Source organism: Kogia breviceps, chromosome 17 (genome assembly GCF_026419965.1).
Source record: "Kogia breviceps isolate mKogBre1 chromosome 17, mKogBre1 haplotype 1, whole genome shotgun sequence".
NCBI classification, from domain to species: Eukaryota; Metazoa; Chordata; class Mammalia; order Artiodactyla; family Physeteridae; genus Kogia; species Kogia breviceps.
In genome coordinates, this window is record NC_081326.1 from 71,601,242 (window position 1) to 71,627,784 (window position 26,543).

General features: G+C 42.9%; 1 protein-coding gene across 16 annotated transcripts in view; it reads left to right on the top strand.

The window, feature by feature from the left end:
- Positions 1-26,543, top strand: part of KHDRBS3 (KH RNA binding domain containing, signal transduction associated 3) — a 659,142-nt gene that overhangs the window by 582,507 nt on the left and 50,092 nt on the right. For all 16 annotated transcript variants that reach the window (XM_067017886.1, XM_059042812.2, XM_067017879.1 and 13 more), the window contains one exon: positions 4,447-4,529. In XM_067017886.1, the coding sequence (XP_066873987.1) occupies positions 4,447-4,529 (83 nt within the window). The remainder of the gene's footprint in view (positions 1-4,446; positions 4,530-26,543) is intronic.

Here is a 26,543-nt window from a genome sequence, read left to right on the forward strand (position 1 = left end):
AAGATAAGAGCATTAGGGGAAGAGAGACAGAGAGAGGGGGCTGCTGTACCTCAGACCCCCAGCCCTCAGACAGAAGCCCTCAGGCCGCCGCCACCCTCACCCTTCCGCGTCCCTTGTTACCATTTGCTGGTCTTTTGCTGGCTGACCTCCTCCCCAACTGTTCTTAGCCAGTGACCTCGTCTCCTTCAGGCAATAAAATAGCGGGTGATCAACAAGAATCGCCTCCCAGAAAGGTACACATTCATCTGCACTCGCACTCCTTTTCCTTCTTCTGTCTGTCACAGTCTGCTTTATGCCTTCCTATATTTTTCACGTCCTGTCCGTTGAACAGACAATACTTGTGATGGAAGAGGCTGCACCCCCAAGGCCAAAGCCACCTGTGAAAATCATCGTCATGAAAGAAATACTGTGAAAATTGCGTTTTTAATCTTTAAAGTCTTCACTGTAAAATATGAAAGTCAGTAATTCAGTGACCTAAACAATTTGAAAATTCAAATAAACTAGCATTGTAATATCTGACAGAATAATTGAACAAGGAATGAATGACATAAGTGTAGGTTTTAAATAGTCTACTACTTTACATTTCAGTTACTTAAGAAAATTCCAGTCGTTTACTGGAGTTTAAAGACTCTTGATTCTTTTAAATAAGCATAGAAAGAGAATTCTGCATGGGTGAAGCCATATTCTTTTTAAGCTGCTAACAAATTACTGAAGCAGCCGTGGGCTCTGCATTTTGCCGGGCCACATGCTCGAGGCAGTGACCTAGTTGCAAGTCCTGCCCTCCAGACTGACCTTCCCGGCTCCACGCCCACAGTTTGCAGAGAGAGTCCTGAAGCGCGGAATCTAAAGCCACACTCCGGAACTTGGCCGCGCGTGGTCTGGTATATGGGTGTCTCCGGCTCATTGCTCTCCCCTTTCCTGTGCATTCCAGTGTGCTCACCTGAGCCCTGGCTGAGAAGGGTTCTTGTGTCTGTGCCTCCAGGGTTTTGCACCTGCTGTTCATTCCGCCGAATTTTTAATAAATTTTCTCAGCTACGTTTGCTTTTCTCTGCTTTCAACACTCCTGGGAAATGTTCTCCCCTTTCCCTTTCCCAGTGCCACCCCGGCTGCTCCCCTTCGCCACAGCGTGTGACACGTTGCCTGATATGATAGTTCCCTTCGGTCGCCTGCCATCTCCACCCCGCCAGCGTACTCACTAGACGGGACACCCCTTTCCCGCCTTGGTGCCTAGCAGGAGTGCCAGCCACAGGGTGGGGGCTAAGGAAAGGATTTTTTTTGGTGTTTGTTTTTTGGGTTTTTTTCTTAATGCGGTAAGATTACTTTCTTTTTGTTGAGATGCTAGCTGCTTCTGTTAATTCACCAGAATTGTAATATCTGCAGTTTGCTGCTTATAACTAAAATCATCTCAGATATGTTTTGTTTGTTTGAATCTTGTCTGAGAGCTTTCTCCTCCTTGTGTTGGCCACTGGAAGATCATAGCTATATTAGCAACCTGCCTTCAGCCTGCTGCAAGGGACACCATACCAACAGTATGTTCTAAGGATATTCTTGACTTTTATTCTTCCTCTGCCCCTATTTAATGAGTATTCCTTCTAGATTCTATCCACGTTCAAAGTTCTGAACACGTAGCTCTTCAGCAAATATTCAGTTCCTCCTTTATGAGAAAACATTTTAAAAAATTTAAGGTGGTCACGTACAAATTGTATAAGTCCTTACCCCTGCAAAGATAGTATCATCCCTTCAGCTTAATTGTTGTCTTACAGAATGGAGCACATTACAATATACCTTGCTATTCAGATACGTTTGCTTTTCTAAATCAAATAAATTGAGGTATACTATTTAGTAGATGCTTCTTAATAGAGAGTAACTAAGGTCATCACTTTAAAATCAGTCATTTGGCTCCTACCCTTGTATGTAGTGGGTCCTGGTGTTCATCACCTGTGAGTCTTATCATTTTAGAGATCCAGGAGAGAGGTCTGCAAGGGTAATGCTTTACTATGATAGTTAATAATATAAGCTATTCTTTATAAAGTTCTTAATACGTATCTGGCATTTTGCTGGAATACATACATATGTATATGTAATTTCTCATCCTTTCGGGATAGTTATTAAGGATTCACATTTTACAGGTAAAGAAACAGATTCTGAGGAAGTGGATGAACTTGATTGAGATCAGTGACAGTAAAACACAGAAGCCCATCTGACTCCACATCTTTTCTCTTGCCCCTTGACCACATTTCTCCACTTCAAAAGCTCTGGTGATGATCATGAAATTGATTACCATTGATAATACTGATGTTCCAAAATACTTAGATTATTTCCTGGCTCTTTTAAATATTAAATAAATACCAGTAAGTGCAAAGTCACTGTGTCATTGATTATCCCCAGAAACTTAGAAATCAGCTGTAGGGTGGGCTTCACACATTCATAGATATAAATGTCATTGAGCAACATACCTGGTTTGATCTTACAGAATGATCATTTCTCTGGACCTTTTTCAGTTCCAAAATACCTTTAAAATAACCATAGTATATTTGTTATCACATCTGCAAAATGTCCTCATAGAACTAGGAGAGTGGCTTTAGCTCTTTTTGGGTTGTTTTTTATTGTTGAGTTATGAGAGTTCTTCATATATTCTGGACACTAGACCATTATCAGATATGTGATTTGCAAATATTTTCTCCCATACTGTAGATTGTCTTTTCACTTTCTTGCTAATGTCCTTTGACATACAAGTTTTTAATTTTGCTGGAGTCCGTTTTATTTGTATTTTTTTGGTTGTTTGTGCTTTTGTTAGCATATCTAAGAAACTAATAACTAAGGTCTCAAAGAGTTACACCTGTGTTTCTGCTGTTCAGCCTGGCTAGTGAATTTTTCGTTTGAGTTGTTACACTTTGCACCTCAAGAATTTCTTTGGATTATTTTCTGTATTTCTTATATCTATATTAATATTCTCTATTTTGGTGAGGCATTGTTCTGATACCCTTCTTTAGCTTTTTAGATACAGGCTATCATTTAGTTCCTTGAATATATTTCGAATAACTGATTTAAAGTCTTTGTCTAGTGGGATGAATTGGGAGATTGGGATCCACCTAATTGGGATTGACCTGTAGACACTAATATGTATAAAACAGGTAACTAATGAGAACCTGCCGTATTAGCACAGGGAACTCCACTTCGCTGGACAGTAGAAGCTAACACAACATTGTAAAATGACTCTGCCCCAATAAATAATAAAAATAAAGTCTTTGTCCAGTAAGTTCAGTGTCTCAGCTTCATCAGGGATATTTTTCTATTGACTACTTTTTTTTTTTCGCGTGTATAGACTATACTTTTGTTTTTTCTTTGCATGTTGCATAATGGTTTTTGTTTGTTTAAAACTGGACGTTTAATATAGTGTGTCCATGTGAAAATCAAATTCTCCTTCCTCCCTAGGATTTTTTTTTTCTTGGTTTAATTACTTTTCCAAACTAATATTGTAAAGTCGATATTTACCATGCGTTGCCACAGAAGTGTCTTTTCTCTCTTACCTTAGTGGTCAGCTGATGATTGGACAGAGATTTTGTCAAATGCTTGGAAATTAAGTCTGTCGTCTTTACCAAGAGGCTGTGGGTTCCTGCTGGGGCTTGTCTTCGACACTGAGCCAATCAGCGCACAACTAACTGGCTTGGCCTTGACTTTCCTTCTTATACTGAACCTCAAGGTCAGCCAGAGGAGAGAGCTCAGGGCCTTCTCAGGTCTGTCCTGGGCAGGTACATGACACTGTAGCCTTTGAGATTCCAGAAATATGTCAGAACTTTGCAGGGCTGGTATGGACATCTCATTCCCCCCACTTTTCCTTGTAAGCTTTTTGGTTAGCCTGTTATTTGTTCCACTTTTTCTCCACCACTTCAAGCAGCTGAACTCATGAACAATTGCCTCTAATTATTTTCTTCAAATACCCTGAGGGAAAAGGCTTTGTGCCTGGATGAGCTCCCAGTCAGGTCAAACAAAGGCAGTCCTCTGGGGCTGGGGTTTTGAAAGCCTCCACCCTGCCCTGCCCTCTCCAGTGACCTCCATCCTGCCGGTTTCCTCCTTGCTGGATTGCAGCCCCTGCAGAGCTGGGGGTGAGGGGTGGGAATAGGACCGAGCTCACCCTTCATGCCAAGGTGCAGCCAATTTTTTAAATATAAATGCTCCCTAGATCTCTGCAAGCCTTTGGTTAATTTCCAGGGATCTAAAAATGTTGATTCTAACAACTTTTTCCAGTTTCTCTTTGCTTTTTCAGGAGAATTTTTGGAGGTTCTTACTCTATCATTTTCACTGATGTCACTTTTATATTTTTGCTTACATTATAATTAGATGTATAGTTAAATGGTAGCTGAATTAATTCACTTAAAGCAGAATGCGTCTTCCTTTCCAGAAATTTCTCTGAACTTTTTTGTTATTTCTCCTGTTATATTTTAGGACTATGATGACGGATATGGCACTGCTTACGATGAACAGAGTTATGATTCCTATGATAACAGCTATAGCACCCCAGCCCAAAGGTAAGAGTCAATCTTTATGACCAGACCCCATAGCAGACACTTGTGCCCTTCCACATCTGCTGTACTCTGGGAACAACAGGGTGATGATTGGCCAGTGATGGTGATTTGACTCAGCCTGCTTTGTTTTTGTTTGTTTTCATTGGAGAAGCACTATCTGTCCTACCGAATAGCATGTATTGCTCTCAACTTTACTATAGTGCTAAAGCAATAAGTCTTGGAAAATAAAATTTGAAATTTTATTTGCTCTAAAAATTTAACTTAAGCGTTCAGTATATTCTAAGGAAGAGCAATGTCTACCAAGTCTGTGGCTCTTCAAGTCCTAAGGCCCAAAGTCATATCAGAAATGTGTAAATATCCCACATTGTCAGTGCCTGGGGATGGAAGTGACAAAAGTTTTTTTCAGTGTTCATAGATCATTTCTGTTTCTTAGCAGCAGTGCTCCTGTTTTCTAACAACTTCAAATTCCTATTTGTGAAAAATGAGTGAGTTCTAATTCATTTTCTAAAGAAGTGTTGACTTAGAGATGAGTGTTATTAGAGGGAAACACAGCTTCATAGTTATGTTTTCTGATAGTAGACCTTGATGTCCGTTGATACATGAAATCCGTGTTCTGTTCAGAATGATTTCCTAAATGCCTAGAAACCTCTTGCTTTATGTTTAAAATTCTAAGTGGTAGACAAAGACAGACATACGCAAACCAAAATACTGGCTTTATGAAGCATAAATAAGTGCGGACTACACGGTTACTTCGATGAAGCGGGACTCATACAGGGCCAAGGCAAGCTGGGAACAGAGAGGCACCCTGGTGCTGAGGTTGACAGGGATATAATTTTTCCTCTTCTTGTTCGTGCCAGATTTTTTTACTTATATAATTTATAACAATTAAGTAGCCTTTAAACTTTGACTCCCAACTGGTCTTCTTTACGGGAAGCCTTGTGCATGGTGTTTGCATCCTTGCGGGTTTTGGCACGCCCGGGGGTGACTGGCACACAGTGGACGCTAGACAGGACTCTACGTGTCTCACCCTGTATAGGTGTCCCGGCAACGTCACGAGGTATGTGGGGCTGTTCCCGTTAGCACAGAGCATAAGATTAAGTAATTAGCCGGAAATCACACATGGAGTGCAATCCTTTAACGACTCACACGTCTCATTTAATCTGAACGGCAACAGCAGGAGTTAATGTGCCTGTTTGACAGACGATGAAACTGAGGCTCAGAGAAGTAAATAACTAACCCAGAATGTGAACCAGACTTCTTCCCACTTCAAGCTGTGATAACATATTAATATGACTGATCACAGGCATTCGTTCCTTTGGTCATTTATTCATTCAGCCAACATTTATTAAATATCCACTGCGTGTATTAAATGTAGGCACTGTGCTCGCTGTTGGATTACAAAGATTACTGAGACAGAGACCCTCTCCTTGGGAAGTTCACAGGCTAGAATGAAATACAAATATTTAAAAGCAATGTAATATGGTAATCACATGAGAGTCTGAGGAAAAACACAGTATTTCCATAAGAAGACAGTGCTCAAGTCTGGTTGGGAACACTGGGGACATTTCACTGAGAACGTGAAGGGGAAGTAGGGGTAAGCAGGTACAAACCGGGAAGGACATTTCCCAAAGCCAGAGCAAAAAGGCACAGAGCCTGACACAAGAAGTGCTGCCTGAGCTGGAGGGCGTGATGCGTGGGACAGATGAGGCAGGCGAGGGGGTGACCGCACCCTCCCCAGTCTCGGGGTGCAGGCTCCCGACCGGACCGTGGGCAGCAGCAGGGAGCCAAGGGAGTGGTGTGTTCACACCTGGATTCGGAGAAATGGATTCGAAGGCAGTAGAGAGGCCAGATTGGCAGATGGCAAGCCTGGAGGCAGAGACCCATTAGGAGGCTGGCATGTTCCGAATTATAAGCCCTTTAAATGTCAGGAAGACTCACGTGAAAGAAACACCTTTCAGGACAGCCAGCCCACCTGCCCGGAAGTGATCTTTTCAGCGCTACCCGAAGGAGTTACAGAGAATTGTATGAGAATTCCACACGTTGGCAAGTGCAGAGGTCACTGTTGGTCGGTTATTCTTAATATTCATTTAATCCTCATAACCTGTGAAATAAGTGTCAGTCCTTTTAAAGAAGAAAAACTGGTTTACAAAAATTAGGTAACTTGCCTAAGATCATGCAACTTACAAGCGAAGGGGCCCGACTGAGCACCTCGGTCTGTCTGTCTGTCTGTCTTCCTCTTCACCGTCTACTGTAAATCACAATGAAGCAGCTATATTACAGAGCCGTGTGAAGAAATGGTTCCAGGTGCTGTATTAGTTTGCTAGAGTTGCCGTAACAAAATACCACAGACTGTATTTAAAGCAACAGACATTTGTTTTCCCAAGGTTCCAGAGGCTGGAGGTCCAAGATCAAGGCGCTGGCAGATCTGGTTTCTTCTGAGGCCCCTCTCCTTGACTTGCAGCTGGCCACCTTCTCACTGTGTCCTCTGTGCGCCTGCATCCCAGCTTTCTCTTTGTGTCCAAATTTCCTTCCTTGTAATGACAGCAGTCAGATTGGACTAGGGCCCACAAAAGGCCCCATTTTAACTTAATCACCTCTTTAAAGGTGATTGATTGTCTCCAAATACACATTATAAGGTACTGGGGGTCAGGGCTTCAACATATGATTTGGGGGGAAACACAGTTCAGCCCATAACATGCACATGTTATAACATCGGTTTAAGTACAACACTATGTATCTCATAATTAGAAATCTAGTATAAACCAGTTAGGAGAGCAGATTTTGAAATCATCCCCGGGATTGAGTAGTGGGTGTTGACCAGGAAATCACCATCACTATCACCTTCAGTAGTGAATGTTGGCTGTGTTGCTTGGTGTGTACTATACCATGGGCTTCACATAGATTCTCTTCCCCCTCTCAGCGTGCCCTGAACTATTGCAAAATTCAAGTCTAAACATGTCATTCCCTTGCATACAGGTTCAGAGAGGTTAAATCGCTGATCCAAACTCACAAGGCTGAGCAGTGGTAGATCCACATCGGCCCCAAGCATCCTTGCTTGTACTTCCATTGCCTTTCAACTCTCCTCTTGTCATGGTTTTGATTTCAGTTACTGAAACTAGTTCCTATTAATATTTTCCATATACAGTATTCAAAAATCTGATATTTTGTGATGCTTTTAAATCCCTTAGGAATCATGCTTTCATCTGAACTGGAACTGTTGCCTTATCAGACTGTGGAATGCCTTAATCAAACCAAAGAATTTCATTTATCCTGCATATTAATGTTGCAGGCTAAGACAAATGAAATTAAGAACTTTGTTTTTCCAATTTTACATGAGATCCTTTCAGCAAAGAACATTCACGGCCACTACGTTTTCAAGGAGCAAACAACCTGGTATCCACTAACAGATAATACCATGTAACACTAGATATTCTGGGGTTTAAAATGTCTTGGTGTTTATACTCCAGGTTCTATAAAATTTATTTCAAACTTCAATAATTCTATCAATTCAGAATTTGAAAGTACAGTCTGTGCTGTAGTTATATAGTTCAGCATTACTGCAGAATTCTTTACTTGGTCTCCTTTTATATCACAAGCTGTTCTGAAAATGTTCTTTGACACGTAAAGACGTAGTGGAAAGAGCACAGAGCAGAATTACTAGGACGGCACTGCCCACCCTGGCAGCCTCCAGCACACACGCCTGTTGAATGCTTGAAAGGTGTCTAGTCCAGAGGGGGATGTGTTGGGGGTGTCAGGCACATACCCGATTCCAAAGGCGGTGTGGAGTACATAAAGGATGCAAAATAAATGCACGGTTAACATCAACATCACCTGTTTCTTTTTACTTTTTGTTTAAACATGGCTACTAGGAAACTCTAAATTACAAATTTCCCTTGGACAGCGCAGAGTTAAAAGACAGCGGTGTCTGTGGCACCAGCACAGAGGAGCTGTGTCCCAGGGTCAGGGCACCGCACTCTCGGGGCAAGCAAGTCAGCTCACCAGGAGCAGAAAGAGAAGTAGAGAGTGTCCAGTTACATTGATCCTTTTGAAACTTGTATTTTGAAGTTTTGTACTGTGTTACTACTGCTATAGCACACGTTACCCATAAATAGTTTCAGTTACAAGCTCAAAAACCATTTCTTTCTGATGCAGATGTGTTACCAGACACGTCTGCAGACCCAGGCCACGGTGTAAGAGTCTGACGGAGCTGGGTTTAGGTCCCACTTGAACGCTTACTGGTTATGTGACTGTGGGCAAGTTATTTCACCTCTCTAAGTTAAGCCTCCATTTGTAAAATGTGTAACTTGGCTTTTTCTTTGGAGGATCGACCTGAAGGTTGAATGAGACAGGAAAGCCCACAGCCCTAGTGAACCGCGTGGAGGTGGGCGGGCTGCCCAGCATCTTCTCTGTGAGGGACTAAATGAGACCTTCCCCGGCGTAGTTCCGTATTCCACCAGGTGGTTAGCGTAGCGCTGAGGGAGCCCCAGTGCCCGCCCTCGCCCGCAGCTCTGAATTTCTTCTGCATCCCATTCTGCGCCGGGATGGCCGCGAGAATTTACCGGTGCTGGTAAATCTGGAAGGACCAGGGAGAACGAGAAGGGAGAGGGCACCCTGCGGATGCTCCGTATGGATGTCAGCCGTACGCTGGCGGGAGCGGGTGAGCAGCCATAGCCTTTCCAAGGGGGGGCACTTGGGAACAGGAGAGACCGAGACGGGGGGCACGGCTGCCGCCCGAGTCGTCACCTGTGTGTGAAAGGCCTCTCTCAGCTATGACTTCTACGCTTCACGCACTGTAATCATTTTACAACACTGTTTTTGTTGCAGAAAAAAGTTTCTCTGCGGAGGTTTTACAAATTAGGAATTTTTTCTCCCGATTTTCAAATACCCAAAAGGAAAATTAGAGTACAGGTGAGAGTCCCTACATAGAAAATAGAAAATTCAGCATAGTTCAGCTACGTTTCCCCATCGATGTTTGTGATGGCCTCCATAGCGTAAAACAAAATGTAAAACAAAGCATTGTTTATCTAACTTCACACATTTAATGAGTAACAAGCTGTCATCTATTACTGTGAAGAGAAATATGAACTATTCTTTACAATACTGGCATTATTCTAATATACATTGGCTCAGAAATAGTGATTGATTAATTCCTGTGGACACATGGCTCTGGAGTAGCTGTGGTGAATTAAAAAAGAGCAGGTGATAAATGGCCTCAGCCCTCAGGGACCTGCACCTGCCCTGACATGACTAGAGCCTTCACAGAAATCATAGTCTGACTCCTGGAAGCCCTTTGTAAATGTATGTATTTCATTCTAAACTAAGTGGAATTAGTTTTCATTTGATATCTTATTTATAATCCTAATAACAGTCGCAATTTTATAGCATGATGACTAAATAATACAGTATTGAGTTCTGGAAATTTGCTAAGAGTAAATTTCAGGTGCTCTCATCACATGAGAAAATGGTAACTGAGAAAATCTGTTAATTATCTTGACTGTAATAATCATTTCACTGTGTTTTTGTACCTTATGTACAACTTTTATTCAAATTTCACAATATTTTAATCTGTGTTTCCAAATAATTGTAAATTCTCCAAGGAGTTACTTGATTCCTCTGATGATCCGTCATAAAGAAGGTAGAACAAAAAGGGCTTCCAAAAAGTGCTAATAACCCCCTGAGCATAAGCGGATGACTCTGTAATAAAAAGTTTATTTTCTGGCGGGTTTAATGTGGACGTGGTAATTTCCCATAACACTTTGTGGCTTGACGGTACTTTTGAGTACCTATTTCCTTTCATCCTCCAGAATCTCTATGATTTTCCTGAAAACACTTAGAAATACTGAAAAAGGGAATTAGAAATAATAGTTGCTAGTTTTGTAGAGCCTGTTAAGTCTAGCACTCAGCCATCTGCATCCTTTCTATACATTATCTCTAGTTTTCACAGTGGCCCTATGTGCTAAGCTTTTCCATGTACAGAAGTTGAAGATGTGATGTTTAGCAACTTTCCCAAGAGTACGCTGCTGAAGAGTACTGAAGCTTAGGTTTTTGTCTGACTCTAAAAACCATTATCCAGCTAAGAAAAAATTTTAAATGTAAAATCATTGACTTGTTTTTGTGACAGAACAACACCTCAGCCTCTTTATCCAAATAGGCAGAGTAATGGAAGCTGTCAGAAGCTACGAGTACTCTTGGTGTGTTTTCAGATGCCAATTGCAAGGAAGGCAATGAGACAAAAATTAGTGTTGCCTTATGCCCAGCTGTCTAGTTTGCAGTTGCTTCTGTTGGCAGCTTTAGCATTGTATGTGCAGCAATGTCTTCTCAAAAGCTGACTTGTAGAGGTCTGAATATAGTTTGGAATTTTCACTTTGGAAATGATGACCTGGTGTTTTAGTTGAGGATATAACATTTAAACATCAGTAAAACTGTCTTTTGGAAGATACTGCTATGTTGTATCAGGGTTGGCTGCTTTGGATTTTTAAAAGCAGTAATGGTTTGGCCTGGATTAACCATGCCTTGCAAAATTTTTGTGAAATATACTTTTACCTAGCCTGGGTTTTTGGCTACTTGCAGCACAAGTACTGAAGGAGCCTCTTAGCACAAACTAAGCCGTATAGCTATTGACAGACAGATACTGCTAACACAGTATTATATAGACATTGACCAAATAACAGAGACACCCACCCAGATTATACTGTAAAACTGTAAATATAAATTCTCAGTCAAGGACCATATGGTAAGAAAAAAACAAGGAGAGATGGCTATAGTGAAAATGAAGCTACAACCTAAAAGGAAAAAGGGAGGGAAAAGCCCAAGGGCCAAAATTTTAACATGTGTAAGTATTGCTGTTAATGATAATTACTGTGCATTGACCACATCTACTGTAGCATTGGTTGTATCAGGATACGTGTGTATGTGTATGTGTGTGTGTGTGTGAGTGCACGTGCACACGAGCATGTATTATCCCCTCTGGTCTTAATTTTAACTTTAAAAGGTGGATATTCTCATCCCCATTTTTTTCTTGAGAAAACTGAGACACAGAGAGAGAGGTTTAGTAAGTGGTCTGAGTACACACTTCGTGACATTACTCATCTCAGTCCATTTTCTTTCTACTGTTATCGTGCTTCTCAAAGAGTCGTATACACCTATCACTGATGTTTTGCAACATGATTTCAGGTGGTACATGGCAGACTTTTTTTTTTTTTTACAGTTTTAACAATTAGATTTTAAAGTTACTGGAAAAGTATAATTACCATATCAAGCACATGATTTTATGAACAGTATTGCTATAAATAAATTACAGTAAGTTGAAGTTAAAATAAAATCAATATAGAGTAATATGAAGTCACTAACAGGATGAGTGGTGGACATGGATGGGAAAAGTCCCAAAAGTGGTCCATGAAGGGCTGAAGTTGGGCAAACACTGCCCTCAGCACTTTTTTTTTTTCAAGACTCATTAACAAAATTTGAAGGAATGAGATATCTATTGAGTGCTTATCAAGTGTTAGTTACTATATTAAATGCTCTCATGCCTATCATTTTATTTAATTCCCAAAGACATCTGTAAGATTATCAGTTTTTAGTTTTACAAATAAGGAAACTACTGCTCAGAGTGTTTGAGCTTGACCAAAGCCACATAGCTAATAAGTAGCAGTCAGGCCTCATATCAAGTTCTCTTTAAGATCAGGTTCTTGTGCTTAACCTGAAAGCAGCTAAGATGGGGGTGGGGGGGGGAGTCCCTGCAAATACAGAGAATACCAGAATGCCTGAATTGGCCACGTGGAATCTTCAGACGTGATCTCCACAAGTGGATGAAACAGCAGCAGGGCAAAGGCGTGCTAATGGCAGTAAATGAGTTGCCACTGTCAACTCACTCTTCCGTGTTCTTGAGAATCCATGAGATCGATCGCTGAGGGCTGTGGAATAATGGTAGTGTGTGAAAACAGAGCCCACCGGGGAGGTGTACTACATCGTTTGGATTTAGCACTGCCATCTGCTCAAGAGCGTCAAGAAGACGACAGTGGTGCTTATGATCACCCACTCATGGCGGTGACAGGTGCTGCAGGGAGTACAGGACGCCTTCCCGGAAACGAGGCTCCTCACCAAATTGCAGATTGTGTGACAGGCTTTCCAAAAAGTGGGGCTGTTGGTTATCACACCACCAGTTTAAAATCTTCACTATAGAATTTTAAGTTCTGTTAAATAAGGGTCTACTTGGTGAATCTCCCGTGTTTTCTTTCCCCATGTTTCATACATTCTTGAAACGCATTTTTATTAGTTTTAGAATAGTTTTCCTGACGAATTCTGCCCTCTTTTTAGTAAAAGAAAATGATAGAACTTTTGTATAATTCTTGACTCTTACAATTAGTCACATGACTTAGTTTAAAAGACTTGTGGGCTATGGAACCACACAAACCTGGATTTGAATCCCAGCTGCGTCACTTCCTTACCTCTGTTATTTTGGCCAGGTTACTTCTTTGAGTCTCCATTTCTCCTCTGTAAAATGACGGCAGGAATATTTGACTTGTGAGATTGTGATTAAATGAGATAGCGGATGTAACGTACATAGTAGAAGTCCAGTAAACTGGCAGAGATAACGTACTGGGTGCCGCACGCTGTTCTAAGCATTGTACAGCCTTATTAAGTAGGTTACTATTATTATCATCCCATTTTATAGATGAGGAAATTGAAGCACAAAGATCATGGAATTTCCCTCAGGTTACTGGAGAGTAAATGCTGGGGCTGGCATTGAACACAGGCGGTCTAAGCCCTCTGCTGTACTGCCTCTCCGTGTAACCTGTTCTTATCAGTTCAGTTATCCCGTCTAGCAACTTGTACAGTCCTTTCCTGAGGAAGACTCCAGTCAGTAAAATCTCAACAAAGAAACAACCTGCATAAAATTATACATGCCATTTTGATTCCCCATTTGTGAAATAAAAACTTGTTAAAGGCTTCATTTAATGTCGATTGTTTAGAGTTCTAAGATGTTTGGAAGCACAGACTTGAGGTCAAAGCTTGAAGTAACTGGTGAAGAGTGATTTACAGTAGAGAAGGTCAGTGTGCTTGAATTTCTCAGAATCTCGTCAAACCTCATTTACTGGACTCACAACTCCAGAAGCAGAAATAATTCGCACATGATGTGGATGGTGTTTTTCCCTTTTATTTGACCTCATGAAGGGATGTGTTCTTTTGGAAAGTAAGTTACAAGTGTCCATCAAGACCCTTGAAAGTGTTTGTAACCTTTGACCCAATATTTGCACAGTAAGTGCCTGAACTTAGTATATAATGAGTGTTTGACAGTGTAAATATATTTAAGACCTCTTTAAAAAGAGTAAGCAGTTTCTGGCAAAGTTCAGGGAAAGTAATATGGCACTTTAGATATGGGGGGAAAAAAACAACCTGTGCATATCAGCTTGGCCAAAGTAATGTAGATAAAACAGCACCTCAATTTAGGCTGAATCCAGACTTGGCTAAATGAGAGTGAAGGGCAGGAAGGCCTGGCTTTGCATCACGGCTCTGCCACCGGCTAACAGTGCAGCTGTGGTCAGGTCGCTCTCCTGTGCTTCAGGTTTGCTCAGCTGCGAAAGGGGGACGGTGATAACAGTAACCACCTCTTAGGTTGTCGTCATGTTAAATGAGTTGATATTCAATATGTGGAAAGCACCTGGCACTTTGTATATGCTATCAGGAGCTAATCATTAAAATTCTATAATATTTTATCTAAAAGCCTTGGGGCTATAAGTGTCTTACACGTAGAATGTTTGAATTTTGGAAAGATAGCGTGTTATACAACTCTGGGCGGGGGGTGGGTGTCTGTTTGTGGTTCTCCAGGACAGTGATTGCCCCTTGGATTAATTGACATTTATGATCAAGGAAGATGTGATTACAGAGGGATGGAAAGCATATATGGCAAATTGAAAAACAAGGGGATTTCTGAAGCGGGGAGCGTGGTTGGAGTTCAGCCCTCGCAGTTTGTAATCCTACCAAGTATAACAAATGGTTAGTGCTAGCAGTTAATTTTTAAACAGTACAGATTTAAGGATTAATAACAGGACTCTCCCTTCTATTAGAAGCCATTACATTAGCGGGGCCTCTGTTGATCTGGCCCTGATCTTTCTCTAACCTCATGTCAAGTCACCCACTCATACAATCTAACCTTATATTGAATTGCTCAGTCATGACTCATTTATAATTTGCTCAGTTACGCACAAAGTAGGTCTCAAGGCATAAATATGAGAGTGAATTTAATTTTGTCAGATTCTTCCTGGCTCCTTCAATCATTTTCTTCGCGTACACCTTTCCAAGACATTGCAGTTATTCGGCACATTTCTATAAAAATTACACGCAGTGTTTTTTAGACTTTTCCACAGTGATGCAAACAGGATAATTTGCCTTTCTTTACGTTTTAGTGCTTTTCTCGACTGCTTGCAGCAGAGCAGAGGTTCCTTGACTCGGCGGTTCCCTCATCCCACAGGCTTCCTCGATGCGCTCTCTGCCCGTCACGTCCCCTCCCGTGTTTACTGGGTACTCAGCCAGTCCTTCCGTGTTTCCACAGTACTGTATGCTGGCCTCCGCTGGCCCCTAGTACCCGCTGGACTTGAGAGTCTCCCTCCCTTTTTTACAGAGAGGCCCTCAGTGGCAGAGACCCTCTTGTGTTTATCCTTTCATCCCCAGTACCTAGTGTGCCGATCAGAGAAGGGACCTGTCTGTGTTTTTCACTTAAATCGATAACTTTCAAGAATCCTGCATCTGTTCTAAAAAGAAGTCTGATACCATTGAATGTCTAATGTGAAAATGCAGGTAGCCCTCCTTCAACTTGGGCTGTATGGAAGAGTCACTTATACAGCCTTTAAAAAAAAGTAGGTGCCCAAGCCAATGTCCTGTTTATTGTTTTTAATCTGAGTCTTTGGATGGCACAGCTATCTGAAAAATTTTAAACTCTACAGTTAATTTTTATGAGCAACCAAGGTTGAGAACTACTCTTCTTGACTAGTAAGTACTATGCAAATGAGATATTATATATAAAGCACTTTTCAGAGTGCCTTGCAGATAGTTGCTAAGTAAATATTTGTTTCCCTAATAAGTAAATCATTGGCATGTCTTCCATTCATTCATTCAGCGAACTGTTGAGGACCTACTGTGTGCCAGCAACCATCCTAAGTGCTTGATAAGTACCAGTGAACAAAAAGGGATAAAGAATGTGCCCCTGTAGAGCTTAAGTTCTAGTGGTGGTCGTGTTCAGCCTTCTGAGAAGATGATTTAAGACTTGAAGGAGGTAAAAGAGTTTGCCTAAGGATATATCTGTGGGAGCAGTGGTCTGTGCAAAAGTCCTCAGATGGGAGTGTCTCGTGTATTCTGAAATCCTTGAAGTTATAATTTTCTTCCATTTGAATTTGTAATGTCAACTTCTCCTAACAGAAAGCTTGAGATTTCCCTTTGGAGTAAGGTATTTTTGAACAATTTGGAAGAAAATGTTTTAGCATTTCAGGAATGTGTTGTAATAACTTTTTCCTATCTAAAATTAATCCCAGTATGATTAAAGGAGCTTGCAAACTTAAAACTGTGAAGTTACAGGAGAAAACTGTGGCCTGTACATGCTGATATCTTGGCCTGTAGCAACTTCGGTAGGCAGAATAATGGCCCTTAAAAATACCCATAGACGAATCTTCCGAACGCGTGGATATGTTCTCTTACGTGGCAGAAGGGACTTGCAGGTATGATTAAGTTAAGGACCTTCAGGTTCCTTTTTGAGCCCATTGTAATCACGAGGGTCTTTAAAAACGAGGGCGGGAGGAAGGCAGCAGTGTCAGAGGAAGAGGTGGCTGTGGGAGAAAGGTACAGAAAGATGCGGTGTTGCTGACTCTGAAGATGAAGGGTGGGGGCCATAAGCCAAAGAATGTGGGCCGCCTTCAGAAGCCAAGATGGGTAAGAAAACAGATTCTCCCCTAGAGCCTCCAGAAGGGAATGTGGGCCCGCCAATACCTTGATTTAACCCAGGAAGACCTGTGTGCAACTTCTGTCCTATAGAGCTATAGCATTATAAAGTGTGTGCTGCTTAAGTTGCTACGTTTGTGGTCATCTGTGACAGCAGAAATAGAAGATTAATAAGCAACCTACAGCCTGACGGAAGAAGAGAGATGTCCTTTACAGATGTAAAGCTTATTTATCTAACTCTCTCTCTCTCCTTTTTCATAAACATCCAGCATTCAATTATGAATAAAAATTATGCAATAAGAAAATACGACCCAGAGTCAAGAGAAAAAATGGTTAGTCAAGAGAAACAACCCAGATATTAGAATTGTCAGACAGGGTCTTAAAATTGGTATGTTCAGTATGCTAAAGGATATTGTGCGAAAGGTGGACAGCATAGCATGAGTGAACAAATAAGAATCTAGCCAAGAGAACTCTTAACAAAGAGCCAAGTGGAAATGCTAGAAGTGAAAAATCACAATGTCGGAGATGAATAATTATTTCAGTGGGCTTATTAACAGATTGTACACCATAGAGGAAATAGTAAGAGAACTCGAAGACAAATTAATAAAAAGTATCCAAACATGCAAAGAGGAAAAAAAAATGAAGAGTAAAAGGAACATTGCTTGTGAGATCTGCAAGATGAGGTAAAACAGTTTAACATGTTATTGGATTGCAGAATGAGAAGAGAGAAAGTGTAGGGTAGAAGAAGTACTTGAAGAAATAATGACAAACATTTCTAAAATTAACAAAAAACACAGATCCACGAAGTGCAGAGAACCCTAAGGAGGATAAATATGAATAGAAACACACCAAGGTATAACATACACCAATTGCTATAAAAAGAAAAGATTGAGAGCAACCAAAGGAAAAAGAAATATAAATGTAATCAAAATATATGATCTTTTACATCAGGTATTTTCACATAGCATTATGTTTTTGAGGTTCATCCACATTATAGCTTTTATCAGTATTTCATTCCTCTTTATTACCGAATGGTTTTCCATTTATGGGTCTACCATGTTCTGTTTATACATTAACTAGGTGATGGATACTGGGGTTTTTTTCACTGTTTGGCTATTGTGAATAGTGCTGCTTTGAACACTTATGTGCAGATCTTCATGTGGACTTGTGTTTTAGCTTCCCTTAGATAGATACTTAGGAGTGGAATGGCTCAGTCAAATATTAATTGTATGTTTAACTTTTTAAGAAACTGCCAAAACTGTTTTTTGAAGTAGTTCTACCATTTTAAATTCCCACCAGTGGTGCATGAAGATTCTTAAGGATAATTTTAACCAAAATGTTGAACACCTCTATACTGACAACTATTAATAAAACATTACGGGCTTCCCTGGTGACACAGTGGTTAAGAATCCGCCTGCCAGCTCAGGGGACATGGTTTTGAGCCCTGGTCTGGGAAGATCCCACATGCTACGGAGCAGCTAAGCCCGTGCACTACAACTACTGAGCCTCCACTCTACAGCCCGCAAGCCACAACTACTGAGCCTGCGCTCTACAGCCTGCAAGCCACAACTATCGAAGCCCACGTGCCTACAGCCCGTGCTCCACGACAAGAGAAGCCACCACAGTGAGAAGCCCATGCACCACAACGAAGAGTAGCCCCCACTCGCCACAGCTAGAGAAAGCTTGTGCGCAGAAACGAAGACCCAACACAGCCAAAAATAAATAAATTTTTTTAAAAAAAGTTGCTTATAGAAAGTAGTGAAGACGAAACTAAATGGAGAATACCCCATGTTTTTGAATTGGAAGACTCAATATTCATAAAGATATCAATGCTCCCTGAAATTATCTGTAAATTCAGTACAGTTCTAATCAAGACCCATGCAGGTTTCTCTCTCTCTCTCTCTCTCTCTCTCTCTCTCTCTCTCTCTCTCTCTCCCCCTCCCTCCCTCCCTCCCTCCCCCCCTCCCTCCCTCCCCCTCTCCCTCTCTCCCCCTCCCTCCCCCCACCCCCCCACTGCTCTCTCTCACCTGCGTGCTTTTTTTTTTGGTGCAAAATAACAAGATGGTTCTAAAATATGTGGAACTTCAGAGGACCTGGAATAGCCAAAACAACCTTGATAATGAAGAACAAATTTGGAATACTATACTGACTTCCAGATTTATAAAACCACAGTAATCAACACACTGCAGTACTATGAAAGGATAGATCACAGGTCAATGAAGATCCACAAATGGACTACACTTGATTGCTTTCAAGGGCTCCAGAGCAGCTCAGTGGGTGAAGAATTGTCTCTTCAGTAAGTAATGCTCTAACAATTAGATACATGTGTAGGTGAGGTTAGCTTTGATTGCCCCCCACCAAACACACGCGGCACCCTCACACGATTTAGCTGGTTCATGACTTCTGTTTAAAAGTTAAATTTATGAAGCTCCAAGAAGAACATATTGAAAAAGACACAAATCATAGAAGAAAATAATTTACAAATTTAACTTCATCAAAAGTTAAAACATCTCAAAAAAAAAAAAGTTAAAACATTGCATAATCAGAGGACATCATGAAAAAATACATAGATAAGCCACAGCCAGGGAAAATATATTTGCAACACACAAACACACACACACACACACACATATATCTGACATGATTTTTATGTAAACTATATAAAGAAACTGTATAGCTCAATAAGAAACACATAAAAGTATATATATTCAAATGGCCAAGAAGAATATGCAGAAGTGCTCAAAATTACTGGTCAAGAAGGAAGTGCAAATGCAAGTTGAAACCATATCAGGACACACTGTCCTCCCACTAGAATGGCTGAAACAAAATTGTCGACAGCACCAAACATTGGCATAGTTATAGGGCAACTAGAACTCTCATACATGCATGAAGTGCCACAACTGTGGAAAATTTGGCAGTTTCTCTAAAAAAGTTAAACATATATCTGCCCTGTAAACCAGTAATTCCACTCCTAATAATTTTATCCTGGAGAAATGAGACTATGAATCCAGGAAAAGCTTTATGTAACAGTGTTCAGCATAGCTTTATTTGTAACCGCCAAAAGCTGGAAACAACCCAGATGCCCTTACACAGAGGAATAAACTGTGATGTATTCATATAAGGGAATGCTGCTCAGCAGAGAAAATGAATAAAGTCATGATAGCTGCAATAACATAGATGAAACCATAAGAAAACTTTTAAAACATACTTCCTACAAGGCTTTCAGTGTGAGTAAGTTATCGTGTCGCACTTATCCACACGTAACCGTCACCAGTAGTACGTGAACGTGTTTTAGTAGGCGACACAGGAGGAGGAGAAGGGAACAGGCAGCGTGGAACGGTCCTGTGAAGGGGACGGACGTGGTGTGTGTGCTGGTGCTGGCTGGCCCCTCACGCAGGCTGTAACCTTCGTCTGGGTTGCCTGATCCCAGGCTCCGGAGTTCCCTGAGCCAGTCGGTCCTTACAGACCAGGGTGCCCTCCGTACCCGCCACCACCATGGGGCCCCCGCCCAGCGCCCCCTTAACTCCTGGAGCACCAGGAGTCTGCTTGCAGCCTTCCCCATCTCCACTTGCGAGCCGTTTCCTATCATTTCTTCATGCTGCTTCATTACATCATTGTTAAAAGTAACAGCTATACTAGAAATACTGAAGCTTGAGTCAAAGACAGGTCTAACCTTGAATCGCAGCTTGGTCATTTAGTGTGTGACCTGGAGCCACAGCCACCAGTGAACCCTGTGGATCCTTGTGTTTAATTAATAAAGTTAAAATTATGAAACTGCAGAGAACTGTGCAAATAGAAGGAAATTATTAGTTATTGTTGGTATTTTTGTTAGACTTGTATCACTGAAGGTACATTCCTCACTCTAGCAAATAAGCAGAAATAGATTGTATAACATCCGAATGAGACTCTGGGAAAAATATTACTCATTTAGAAAGAACCTCTACTTCAATAATATTGGTAACAGCTGTCCATGAATAAGAGCTTAATATATATGTATGTAACACATAATCTTATTTAAACCTCACAACAATCTCATGAAAGATTTATTTTTAAACCTGTTTTACAGAGGAGAAAATTGAGTTAACATTGCCCAAGCTTATACACAGAGTACCTGCTGAAGCCTAGATTCTGATGATATGTGTTTGCTTGACTCCAGAGCCTGATTCTTTTTTTTTTTTTTTTTAGTTTTTATTTATTTATTTATTTTGCGGTACGCGGGCCTCTCACTGTTGTGGCCTCTCCGGTTGCGGAGCACAGGCTCCGGACGCGCAGGCTCAGCGGCCATGGCTCACGGGCTTAGTTGCTCCGCGGCATGTGGGATCTTCCCGGACCAGGGCACGAACCCGTGTCTCCTGCATCGGCAGGCGGATTCTCAACCACTGCGCCACCAGGGAAGCCCCAGAGCCTGATTCTTAACTATTAATTCTGTATTGTCTTCCAAAATGATTATAATAAGACGAGAAACCTGCTGAAAAGTGAAAATGAGTATACAGAGTAAATGTAGCGTTGCACACACATCACATCACAGCCTCGGTACATGTTGCTGTGAAACACACACCCTGAGTGAGCATCACTGAAGCCTCTTTGCGTGCGTGCCTGCCTCAGGTGTACGGGAAGAAGAAAAAGGCACAGAGTGAACCGAAGGGACTCTTGTAGACAAAACCCTTTTCCTTTTTCTCTTTCATTTTTCTTGGAATGTAATCAAAATTCATAGTTTTTTAAAATTGTATAGAACCATCTGCAATCTTCTAAGCAACTTTTGATAGAAAGAAATAGCACAACAGAGTGCTACAGCTAGAGAAGAGTAGCTCACAGAGTGCTGTTAAAATAAGCATAACTGGATATCCCTGCAGCAAAAAAATACAGATACTCAGCATCCCTCAGTTCAGAATTCTTGCACCACCTTTTAGGACTGGGATAAGCTCTGAATTAACCATAAATTCAAACGAATTAGAGGTTTCATCTCTGGTGCAAGAATGGTAACAGCTGCGGACTAATGGGAGAACTCTTTGTAGTTACTAAGGACCCAGGCCTCTCCCTCTGTTTTCACTATCCTCACCCTCGCCTTGTGTCCTTAGGCTCACCTCGGTTTCAGGGTGGCTGTCAGGGCCCCAGCCACCAGGCTGGGTTTCAGGCAGGAAGAAAGAGGAAGAGGAAGCCATACCCGCTGGGCGGGTCGGCCTTCTGTTAGCGAGTTTCCTGGAAACTTCACTTCCTGAAGCTCACTCCTATCTCGTTGGTGGCCTCATCTGCAGAAATGGATGAGAAACGGGGTTTTGGGATTGATATGTTATCGCTAGCACTGCACCCTCAGTCTTACAAGGAGTCTTTTGGTAAGAAAGAAAGGGAAAATGCACACTGAATAGGCAACAACTGCACATTGATCCTTCCCTTTTAACATATGTGTTAGCTTTCTTCTTTTAGATTTGTTTTCCTTTTTCTGAAATACAATGTACATACAGCAAAGAGCATAAATTCACACTTACCTGAAGCATGTATAAATGTCTCCAGAGTATATACACCCATGTAACCAAGGGAGCGATTCCAGCACCCAGGCAGTTCTCGGGCTTTTTCTTTTGACTCTGGGATATCTCACCTCATCATCTCTTTTTGTCTCCCTGAATTGCATGGCTTTTCAAGAAAGCACCCGAACGTATTTCTTACTATTCGGCGAGCGTAGTGATTGGTAGTTAAGTTAGACAGCGGTGACAGTCGCCTGGGGGAGTGGGGGAAACCAGCCTTGCATCCTGACCCCCCGGCACCGTGGCCAGTCACTGCTTTCCTGTCACCGAGGCAGACCTAGTGCTGTGCTTCTGCTGGGGATGCTTTTCTCTTCCTTATTGCCTGGCTCTTCCCTCAGGTGGCAGTTTAGACCCCAAAACTGGCTCAGGCACCCCCCCCCCCGAGTTCCTTCAGAACTCTGGGCTTCTCAGGATCGCGGCTCTCCACTGGCCTATTTACGGTGGTCTGACTCGCACACTAGGCCAGACGTGTTTTATCACAAAGACCGGGTCCTGTTCACTGCTGCAGCCCCAGAAATACCTGCTGGACAGATGTTGAAACAAGGTGATACCCGAACTTCCTAAATTCCTACCAAGAGCATCCTTCTCAAGAGAGTGTACGAAGTGAGAGTTTCTCTCTTAAATGGTGGGAACATGTTGTGTTTAACCTAAATTTATAAAATAGAGATGATACCAGATTGTGAGTTTGTTTTAAATATGAGAGAATTTGTGTGGAGTACCTGGCACAATACAAGGCTCCTACTAGGCATTCGATAATATCTAATAGATACTATTTGATAGTATCTATACTGTTTGATGGTGTCTCTCTGTACTGTTTGATGGTATCTCTATACTGTTTGATGGTGTTTCTCTATACTGTTTGATGGTATCTCTCTATATTGTTTGATGGTATCTATACTGTTTGATGGTCTCTATATACTGTTTGATAGTATCTCTATACTGTTTGATAGTATCTATACTGTCTGATGGCATCTCTCTATACTGTTTGATGGCATCTCTCTATACTGTTTGATGGTCTCTATCTACTGTCTGATGGCATCTCTCTATACTGTCTGATGGCATCTCTCTGTACTGTCTGATGGCATCTCTCTATACTGTCTGATGGCATCTCTCTGTACTGTCTGATGGCATCTCTCTATACTGTCTGATGGTATCTCTCTGTACTGTCTGATGGTATCTCTCTATACTGTCTGATGGCATCTCTCTGTACTGTCTGATGGCACCTCTCTATACTGTCTGGTGGTATCTCTCTGTACTGTTTGGTGGCATCTCTCTGTACTGAAGAGTGTTAGGTTAGCTCTTGCCCGCGTGCCTCTGCCCAGCACCACCTGACCCTAGTAGCTGGCGTGTAGGCCCTTTTGCTGCCGAGCCGCATGCTTCATTCACACTGCGCTGTGTGTGATCAGTCTTCCGGAGCGGTCTCCCACAGGAGGTGCTACTCTCGAGCTCTGAGGAGAACAGAATAAGAGAAAAAGGACTCTGAGTGTCTCATGAGAGATTAAGGTTAAACATGGAACTTTCTGGCAGGCCTGTCCACATGTGTTACTGTGACAGGTTATTCAGGCTCTGTTTCTGAAGTCTTGGAAAGCGCGAGGGGATCACTCTCTCAGATGGCTGAGACAGTTTGGCCTGAAGCCCGGAGGGTGGATCACGTGGCTCCTCAAGGCCGGTTTCTCCCCTTTGATCAGGCCAGTACCAGTAAGTTCCCGCACCTTGATAGTGAGGTCAGATTGGGACGTTTCTCACGGTGGATAAACGGCAAACCGCGTGTCTGATTCTCTGGCAGACGTCCTACGTTAACATTTAAAATCTCTTGACTTGACAAAGTAAGTGTCGCCTCTGAAATGAGGCTTTGCAGACTTCATTACAACACCAGGGCTAAGAACGATCGCTGCCCTCGATCTGTGCGGAGGAAGCGGCCGGCGGCGAGGGGCGCTGAGTGTGAGCCCACTGAGCCGTCGCTCGCTCCCTGTCGCCCTGTCGCGGGAGGCGCCGCTGCGCTCCTCACCTCCTGCGCAGCACACACTTTATTCCCTCGTTCCTGTTGCTGTTTTTTCTTGAGCACCTTTTACGTTTCCGACACTTGTAGCAGCTGCAACTCAAAAAGACTAAGCTGCCTGTCCAAGATCACACTACTTCCAAATGGAAGGACAGATTGAAAACTAAGTGAACCTTTAATCCGGGATCCGAGCTCTCTGTGCCTTTGCACGTATTCCCTAAGGGATCGCATCCTGCCTCATGGTTTGGAGTACCTTCTATATGGTGATGACTGCAGATTCCTGTTTCCAGTTCAGACCTCTCGATTTCTCTTCCCGGCTGCCTCCTGGAGGACTCCTCTGGGAGGTCTGCGAGGCCCGTCAAACCTGGCCTCTCCCAGGCCAGACTCCCGATGGCTTCCCGCCCAGAGCGCTTTCTGCCTCAGTCTTCCCCATCTCAGGAAGTGGCAACGTGGTTTCTCCCTGGAGCTGTGGAAACATCCAGTAACTTCCCATCTTACTCAGGATAAAGAAACCAAAAGCCTTACAAGAAACCAAAGGCTTTCAGTGGCCTGCGTGACCCTGCATGACTCACCCCTGCCTCCCCCTCATCCCCTCTGCTCCAGCTGTGCTGCCTTCCTGGTCCCAGATGGACCAAGAATGCGCCTCCGTGGGACCCTGGCACTTGGTAGTCCCCAGCCCAGGATGCAGTCCCTCGGGTGGCGTCTGCTGTGTGCGATCAGCTGTATCACATCTACTGACCAGTCACATGACAGGCCTGAGAATTGACCGTTGAATTTCAGCAACTTGGAGTTCACTGGTTGCCTTGACAAGGGATGAAAATGTTAAGAACAGTGGTGGGATTGATTGCTGTGTATTAGAAGGGACGGTCAGCATATGATCCTTTTGAGGGAGGGGTGAGCCTAGAGAGGGGGAGTTGCAGTCAGAGTGGAATATACGAAATTGGAGCGAGGTGGGGCAAGACTGAAGTTCTCATACGACAAGATCTAGGGTGTGACCTGGGAGTTGGTGGCCAAAGGAGACTAGAGACAGGATCGGCGGACAAGAGTGGTCCGGGGACTCAAGAGACCAGCTTGTTTGAAGGATTGTCTGCCTGCATATGGAAAGCACCAAGACTTAGGACAGCGATACTATCGGAAGGTTCCGGGCTGGGTGTTTGTACGGAGGCGTGGAGCATCCTGGTCCAGAAGTAGCAGTGGTGTGTCTGTGGGGGGCGGTGGTCACGAAGAGAACACTCACCCCTCCTGCGCCCCCAGTGGTGCGTGGGCCGGGGGGCATAAAGAGGAGGGCAGGGCTGCCAGGTGAGAGCTGTCATTAGAGGAGAAGCAAGTTTCCACTGAGGAAGAAGGTAAGAGAATGTCCAAAGAGGAGGCTGAGAACATATAAGGCGTTTTGCCCACGATGAGCCATGAAGGAATTCCGAGGGCGCGGTCGGGATGGAGATGAGGATGGACGGGGGTGAGCAGAACTTCACAAGTACTGGAGATAAAGCATAACTAGTGGTCTAGAGTTCCCTGAGCTGCACCAATACAAGCAAAGGGCCTAATGAGATTAGTTCCAGTGACTTGAAACTAGAAATTCTGGAGAGGCTGGAAGAGGTTGAAGGGATATGGGACAGACTCGTGTCAGGAGTTCCTTCTGAATCCCGCTCGCGGAGACAGGGTGATCTGGGAACTCGGAGTCTTTGTCCTCCTCTTGAGCGCCTTTCGATGGCCTGGGGAGCTGTGGACTTGGTCCCAGTGCTGCTGTTTGCTCCTGACCCCCCGTGTTTCCGTCCAGTGCCGGGCCCGTCTCTTGACTCTGGTTGACGGGATCGAGAACCCCCAGGAAAGCCAGGAATCATGCTGAACGATTGGACTTCCTTCAACCCCTGATACGGGGTAGAACGCAGAGGACACACGGAAGGCCTGGGGAGACATGGCCCTGGTGCCAGTGAGGGGAGCCCATTCTTGATCTGTTGAGGGAGGGGGCTTCCCTTGACCCCTTGTGATGGAGTTGGGGCATGGTCAGCCTAGCGTGTTTTCTTGCGTATAATTAATATTGTGAGTGCTGTACACATAAATGAAGAAATTTTTAGAATTTTTCCCCCTTGCCGTATGTTGGGTTTTTAGTTTATCCTTGGCAAATAGGACACGTCTTTGGTTAATAGACATTTGAGGTGCACGGAATGAAATGCTGCAAAAGCAATTCACATGGAACTGACAGGTACGAGGATGGGGCTCAGCTGCTCCCAGCTTCTTGGTTTGATGACAGTCTTGAAATAAATAATCAGAAACCGGGTGAAATGTTAGCAAATGTCAGTTTAAAGTTTTCACTTGTCAAAACTAAGACTGTCTTCTTATCAGCAAACCATTGCAGGACCAAATTATGCTACCTTTTATTCTCCTGTTCCTCGGGAAACATTCTTCACCCCTGATTTTTTTATGCTGAACCATGTTAGAGCGCTTCCCAGATGGACTTCCAGCCGACACTGATGTTCATTACTGCTCCCTTCATTTAATAAAGAGGACTTAGTTTGGTCAGAAAGCAGTGGTTTGATTCCTGTTTATAGGGCTCAGTACCTGTCA